At 34.8% G+C, this 7,703-nt stretch overlaps 1 protein-coding gene across 1 annotated transcript in view; it reads left to right on the top strand.

Annotated features, from left to right (window-relative positions):
• Positions 1–5,650, top strand: part of LOC103802914 (enteropeptidase-like) — a 7,174-nt gene extending 1,524 nt beyond the window's left edge. Inside the window, exons 2-6 of the mRNA XM_009075444.1 lie at positions 252–426; positions 2,252–2,433; positions 2,665–2,760; positions 3,654–3,793; positions 5,480–5,650. Of these exons, the coding sequence (XP_009073692.1) occupies positions 252–426; positions 2,252–2,433; positions 2,665–2,760; positions 3,654–3,793; positions 5,480–5,650 (764 nt within the window). The remainder of the gene's footprint in view (positions 1–251; positions 427–2,251; positions 2,434–2,664; positions 2,761–3,653; positions 3,794–5,479) is intronic.
• The last annotated feature ends 2,053 nt before the right edge of the window (positions 5,651–7,703 follow it).

Raw genomic sequence — 7,703 nt, 5'->3', positions numbered from 1 at the left:
GATCTATACTGAAAACATATATAAATATATATAGATAATAAATCCAGAAAGTCTGAGGAAAGAACACATCTAAATCCAAGTTATAAAATTGCATCTTGATTTTCAGCTATAAAATGCCAAACTTTCTTCTACAGTATTTTTGAATAGCAGGTCAAAGCAGTTCTACAAAGCCTACCTTTTTTGAAGAATATTGATTAGTCTAATAAAACATTCTATATCCTCTTAATTATTTTATTTTATTTTTATTTTAGCTTGTGGAAAACACCTGGCAATTCAGAACAACAGAACAAAGATTGTAGGTGGAAGTGATGCCAGAAGAGAGGCTTGGCCTTGGATAGTTTCACTCCATTTTAATTTCCTACCTGTTTGTGGAGCTTCCCTTGTTGGTGATGAGTGGCTGGTGACAGCAGCACACTGTGTATATGGGTAATGTTCATTGCATTTGGAACAGTAAAGCTGGGTTGAAGTATGACCTGAGACATCAATAGTCCTATACAGAGCAAAGCACAATTTCAAAGGATCATACTGAAATCCCTAGGCAGCAGCACTTTTTAGAGGGTTTCCAGATGTTTATATTAGAATGAAATTAATATAAACTCACAAGTCCATCTTTCTCTCCACTGACTCCAGGGCATCTTTCCAACCAGCTGCAATGGTCATATGACATCCATGTCTTGTCTTTTTTATTTTAAAGATAACGGAACACTTGTTTTATATGCAAGTTCACTAAGGAGGCAACAGATTATGAATAAGTTGTTACACACATAAAAAAATTAACAACTAGCTGTTTAATTACTGTGTTTGGAATCACTTGTGGGCTCAGCTAATGCTCCTTTACTTTCTGGTAAATCCTCAGTCTTTACTTTAATGCAGCATTTTCTGAGCACTAAAGAATTGCACTTTCAATATACTGAGCATTTGTTCTTAATCCATAATTAATGTGGGCTTCCATAAAATAGTTGAATCCCTGCCAGAAGTATGATGACATCATACCCCATAAAGGTAAACCAGTGTTGCCTGTTCCTCCTGTACATTATCATAGATTGATCAAAATTTACTTTGCATCACTGGAATGAATCTTGATTTATGTGCATTGATTAGGTAATATTGGATATCCTCTAGATGGTGCTATTTGTACCAGTCAAGGAAGTGATGCATATTTAAATATTTTCTAGAGTTTGCTTTCATAACATCTATAATAAAAACAAATGTAGAAGATACCTAGACACTGGAATGGCAAAAAAAAAGAAAGAAACATTAACATTTAAAATTATAGTAGAGCTTTGATTATAAATAGCTATGCAGTAAGGCAGTGGAGACCGTGCCAAAACAGTAATGCTGCCTCATTGCATGACAGGAACTACATTGTACACAAAGACACTAAAATGAGAAAGATCAAGCTCCCTTAGTTTCCTCACAATAAATCCATACCTATCTTGGTACTTCCTTTTCTCTTCATTCACCTTTCTATTTTCACCTAAATCTAATTTGATCATCTTGACTTTGCTAGAATTTTCCTAAATGGGAGCTTGCAGTTTCACACTTAAATTCTGAACATTTAATTTAAACACTCCTAGTTTAGAGCAAAATAACCTCTTCATGTCAAAGCAAAAGACAAGCAGAAACCAATTCAGTATAACATGTTTTTGAAACTATAAACTGGTTGATTGAACAACAGCAAATAATTAAGTTCTCTAACAAATACAGCCTCAAACCAGCATGTGTAGCTCAGGAAAATATGCAGATTACTATTTTTTCTTAGCATACCTTTTTTTTTGATTTAGATTAATAAAAATTAAGAGACCAATTTTCTGAGTTATGAGCTGCAGCCTTTCTAGTGACATCTTAGACCTATTATTCTTTAGATGTTTCATTATCATTTTCTAACTGAGCCAGTATTAATTGCTTGGTGGATAGTCAGCAGTATTCTTCATGGTGTTTAAAAAGCCATAGGAATTTAGTTAATGCATTTTGCTCCCCTGCACCACTATCTGATTAATTCATTATAAATAATACATTATAAGCTTACCATAAAAAAATCTACACATATCTGCAGTGTGGATGTTTTGGATAGTATTACTATCACAAAATTTTAAGCACATCTCCTACATTCTATTTATTTTGACAAAATAAATAAATGTGCAAATGCTATGAATTACCATAAGGTTAAAGATCAGCATTTTATCTAACACCTATTTTTCAAAACTTTCATTAATTATTCATAATTGTGAATACTTCTTGCAACTTCTAGGAGGCAATTAAAACCATCTCGATGGCAAGCAGTTCTTGGCTTGTATGCTCAATCAGATATGACACAACCTTCAACAGCAGTTCGAAACATCGATCGCATAATTATAAATCCTCATTACATGAAGGAAACAAAAGACAGTGATATTGCTCTAATGCATCTTCAACACAAAGTGCAATATACAGGTGAGTTGTTATTTTCTCATAAACCAGATTTACTCTAATATGCAAAAACTGTGCTAAGCATATGATGGCTGTATGTTTGTTACAACCTAATCATTCTGGAGTCAGCCAAGTACTTCCTGGATACCTTGCCCAAAAAGTGGATTTGAATTAATGAACATTTTCTTATGTGACTTCAAAAAAACCTGGGTATGGGGAAGAGGCTGAAATTTTTTGCTTGTTTCTCATTCACAGATTACATACAACCAATCTGTTTACCAGAAAAAAACCAACAGTTTCCACCAGGAATTAACTGCTCCATTGCTGGCTGGGGTAATATTATGAATGAAGGTGAGTAATCTGCTTGGAAAATTATGACAGGCACACAGCTGTGAGGGAAAGCTTGGTCCTGATTCTAAGGTCAAATAGTTTAGGGAGATACTTCTCCATATGAAAATATGGGAACTATCCCACTCCACCATTCCTTCTCTAAAGCAAAGTGATAGAGTTATGTTTATTAGAAAAAAATATCTTTAAGTTTGTAAAATTATGAAGAAACCTTATTACATCCCCTTAAAGCTTATGAAGACTACCTTTCTCAACATGAAATATGCACATCTTATTTCCAGATACTGGGTGGGGGAGAAGGAAAATTAGTCTGACAATGTGCAAATGATTTTCCCCAGAAGTCAGGCATACTGAGTGCAGTGACAAATGTATGTTCTGTTTCTATGTCATATGCTCCAGATTTTGAGTCTCTGTGAAACAATAAACATGCCATTCACTTCCACAGTTGTTTGAATGCATTGCCTTCTACATTTTCAGAATAAAATTACATTTTAAGTTTTGGGTAGGAATCACTAAAAGAAGTTTTTATAAAAACTTAGAATACTCAAAGTTGTACAATGAACAGTGAGGAAACACTGGACAATCCATGCTCCTAAACCCTTAATTATCCCTTAGATCTCCCCACAGTGAGTTCATACACATTGATTTTAGTAATCTTGATTTAATTATAACCAAATTCAGTCCCATTACACAAAGGAGAGACAGGATTCAGTTAACAAGCACCATTTAATCAGTGACTGTTACAGGAGCATAAACCTGAATAGTACAGCAGTGAGGCAGCTTCTTTCTGCTCAGTAGCATGCTCAGCATGCTGGAACAGGAACAAAACCTTCAGTGTTCCAAGTGGGATGTACATATTTATTGCTGCAGGTAAATGTACTTTGTATTTTCATCAGGTCCCACTTCAAACATATTGCAAGAAGCAGAGGTCCCTCTCATTTCGAATGAAAAATGCCAACAACGGATGCCAGAGTATAGTATTACTGAGAATATGCTCTGTGCAGGATATGACATGGGAGGAATAGATTCCTGTCAGGTAAATACAAGTAACTCATTTTGTCTGCTAGCATACGCTACATCTAGTTAACAAATAAAATGGTCCCTGATGCATCAGCCATTCAAACCAGGACAATCACTGTCCATGAATGTAGTTTCTACTCACAGTATTTTGCCCATTTATCAGGACACAATTTGTAAAATACAAAAATCTTATTTGTGTCATCTTGGCATAAACAACCATGGAGGGAGATAAATATGAGGACTGGAATTTTCTGCCCTAAGCTTTGAATAATAACTGCTGAGTCATTCCATGAAGAGAGGGACATGCTTATGGAAATGCAGAGCACAGATAAACAAATACCAAATAGACTGAAGTCTCAGAAGTGCTTCATGAAGGGCAAGAGAGAGCAATGATGTTTTTCCCCAGAATCAGTAGACTCTGGAGACTTGTAAGTAGATGCCACAGTATTTTAGAGAGGCTGTCTTTCTGCACTGATATATACATTGCTTCCAGAGGGTCTAGTTTTCATCCATTCCAGCTCTGTGAATAAAACACTGCTTCTCTTTGAGGATGTGCTCAGAGCTGGCTGTCACCTAATTCCTCTTCTGGCAATATGGAGTCTATGGCATGGAGACCAGCTGGTTCTCCTTTAAGCCTGATGAGGAGCACTCTCACATAATTGTTCTTGCCTTGCCCTTCCAACTTAAGGCTTCATCAGGTGCATTTACTTTGGCTAGTTAAATATAGGAGGAGTGTGTGCAATACTAACGTTCCTTCCCTCTGTGGCTTTCCTCTTTCCTGTTAGCCATCTGAACCTCATATTGACACAAAAAAAAAAAAATAAAAAAATCAGTGTTGCACCACAGGCTGATACAGAGTACAAGTGACCGGTGCTGTGATCAATGACTATTCAGCCATGAGCAAAGATGAATGAGTCCTGATAGCAGTTCCCCCTTTAGGCTGCTGTCAGAGCTTTTGAACATTCATGGATGCCCTAGAGTTATGGGCAGAAGTATTTTAATGGCTGAGTCCTTGCAGAACTCACCCATAAAGAGCTATTCACGGGGTCATGAGAAGACACAATTAATACTGGCTCAACTAGCTTGATAGGCAATGAAAAATAGTCATTGTTTTCTTTTGCATCAAAACAACACACTCATGGCTGACTATTCCCCTGCTCAGGCTGTGGCATGAGTCAGATTCAGCCACTGTTGTAATGCTACATCTGCTAACCTAGTGAGAAGGAGGTGTGAGAAAAGGACACATCTTCTGGAAATCTTGTCACCTATTTCTCTAAATTTGAAACTGCAGAAATTCTGGGATGACTGAAAATAGAACTGTATTTTGGCTGAATACATTCAACTAAAAAAAAATCCTATGCATTTACACCCAGGCTTTGTGAAAGACAAAGGGTTGAATGTAAAACTAGTAAGCAAAAGAATAAAAAAAAAAAATCACTTGAAACCAGTCCTGTATTGAAAGACTAGTAAGAGTTTAAGATCACATCCTTTAAAAAGAAAAAAAAAAAAAAAAAAAAAAGGATCATTTCACAGTTTGGTTTTTTTTTTAATGGAAATATTCATATTGATCTCACTTCTGGTGCCCAAAACATATAGGGATACAACATGTATGATTAAGGATCAAAAGGAACAACATATCATAAACAGGCTCTGCTTCAGATTTGACACTATTCACTTTTAACTTTTGAATTTCTTAATGCAGGGAGATTCAGGTGGGCCTCTGACATTTGAAGATGGCAACAAGTGGTTTTTGGTTGGTGTAACATCATTTGGCTATAAGTGTGCACTTCCCCAACGACCAGGAGTGTATGTTCGAGTCACCATGTTTGTGGACTGGATCAAAAAAACCATCTATTACCTTGATGATTTTTAATGATAGAAATGGAATTTAAAGGTTAAATATAAGCCATTGTATAATGATATAAACCAGACTGGTACTTCAATCTCACAGATAAACTGAATAAATATTCAAATATTGGGGAGGAAAATATTAATAACAACTGTTTCCATTTGAGAGCAATGTTTCAAAATAGATGCTGTGGTTTTGTTAATAAACAGTTTTATCATTTTACTTTTTCTTTTATATGAGACCATGGGGAAACCATTTCTTTGAACACCCAGTGCATTTAATGCACAGTGGAGGGCTTTACAAAGCATGGGCAGTAAAAAAATTTAAATTTTTCAAACAGCAAATGCTTTAGTGAAAAATAATAAAAATTAATAATATCAGGTGAAATATTACCTGGCTTTATCTCTGTTTATATTGTTTTAGACTGTTTTTCAATGTGGATTTCATTTTAATGCATAGTCAACTCTTTTCAGTAATATCTCTGCATATCAAAATGAAGGTGTATGCTTCATTGTATGTATCTGTTTAACTAGGCTCATGGGAGGTTCCTCTGTCTTGCCTATTACAAAAAGCTCTAGAATGCAGTTTATCGATTGTGCATAAAGGTTGACCATGTATCATGCTGCTTTCTAATGAATAAATTGAATGAAAGCCAACATTTCTCTCTTGTGTTAATTCACTTGGAATTAATAGAGTTAAATAAGGATTGAATACAGTTTTTATTTTTCTTTCTAGGCAAGTGTTTTGGCAATTATTCAATTACAGATATGTGCTCACAATACTGCAAGTTCCTCTCATAAAAAGTTATGTTTTTTAGACACACCTGCCAATAATTAGTACCAGCTCTTCCTGGTGAATAAAAAGTAATAGGACTTCTATTGTTTTTTCTGTTCCATGCTTTTTCTGTACTGGTGACTTTAAATTTAGATTTTGTACTTTGTATAAAAACTATCAGGGTAGTTTATTATAGCACTTTAAAGGGGAAAGGATATGAAAACAGTAAAGGGTTTTATCTTCTTAAGCTCTTTTATAAATAAGTTTCTATTAAAATATAATTTCCTATTTGTTGAAATGCCTTAAATTCTATAGCTTCTTAGTGTAATACAATGCACTTCATTTCTGTTTTAAATCTGATGTAGGAATTTAATGTATTTTTAATTCCACAGTATCAGAAATACAAACTGCATTCTCACTTACTGGAATGTGTATCTACACATATAAACATAGATGTATGATTTTTTTGTAAGAGGCTCCTGGATTCAGTCCTTACAACACTTAATCCAGATATGAAGTGCCCAAAATACAAGGCTTGCTTACAAACACACATTAGTGGTCACCGATAAAAAACAAAGTCCTAAACTGTTCTCAGGTCTTTATAAGCATTAGAGAACTAAGTCCAGACCAAAATATGTAGCTTCATCAAGATATCTGTGATCACAAGGAACACAGACAAATGTAATTTAGCCAGAGAGAAAGTAAAAAGGTGTTTTAGACACATTCTCTCATATAAAACACACAGTTTTTAACATTAAAGTTGAAAATTCTATCTTTCATAGTGGACCACTGTTTCTTCTGTTCCTCTGAATATAAAATGTATTCTGCTATCAGTATAAATTGATTTGGGTGAAGCAATTAGATTAAAATGCTTAATTAAAATGTGACATGATTTCTGCATTAAATACCATACATCACTACTGTACATCCTGTTTCAGTCTCTTAATGAAATGCAAAAGCCAGCTCAAAGCAAAAGTGGTTCCCAGAAATGGAGTAATATACTTTTGAGTCTAATTTTTGCTTCCCAAAATGCAAAGCATAGATGCATCTGAGGCATACATTGATAAACCATCCTATCAGACTATAAAGTCTCCTATTATAAAGTCTAGTATGGAAACACATATGTAATATAAACTAGTGTAATTCAAAATGATCATCTTATTTCAACTACTTTATGTCTAGATGAAACTAACATAACCTGAGTCGACCACATTCTAGCCTTCATTCATCACCCATGACTTCAGTTGCCTTCATAGTAACCTGTGAAGAAACCAGTCAATACTATGTTAAAACACTTGAGTAG

Source organism: Acanthisitta chloris, unplaced genomic scaffold (genome assembly GCF_000695815.1).
Source record: "Acanthisitta chloris isolate BGI_N310 unplaced genomic scaffold, ASM69581v1 scaffold27605, whole genome shotgun sequence".
Taxonomy (NCBI): domain Eukaryota; kingdom Metazoa; phylum Chordata; class Aves; order Passeriformes; family Acanthisittidae; genus Acanthisitta; species Acanthisitta chloris.
This window is presented reverse-complemented; position numbering and strand designations above follow the sequence as displayed.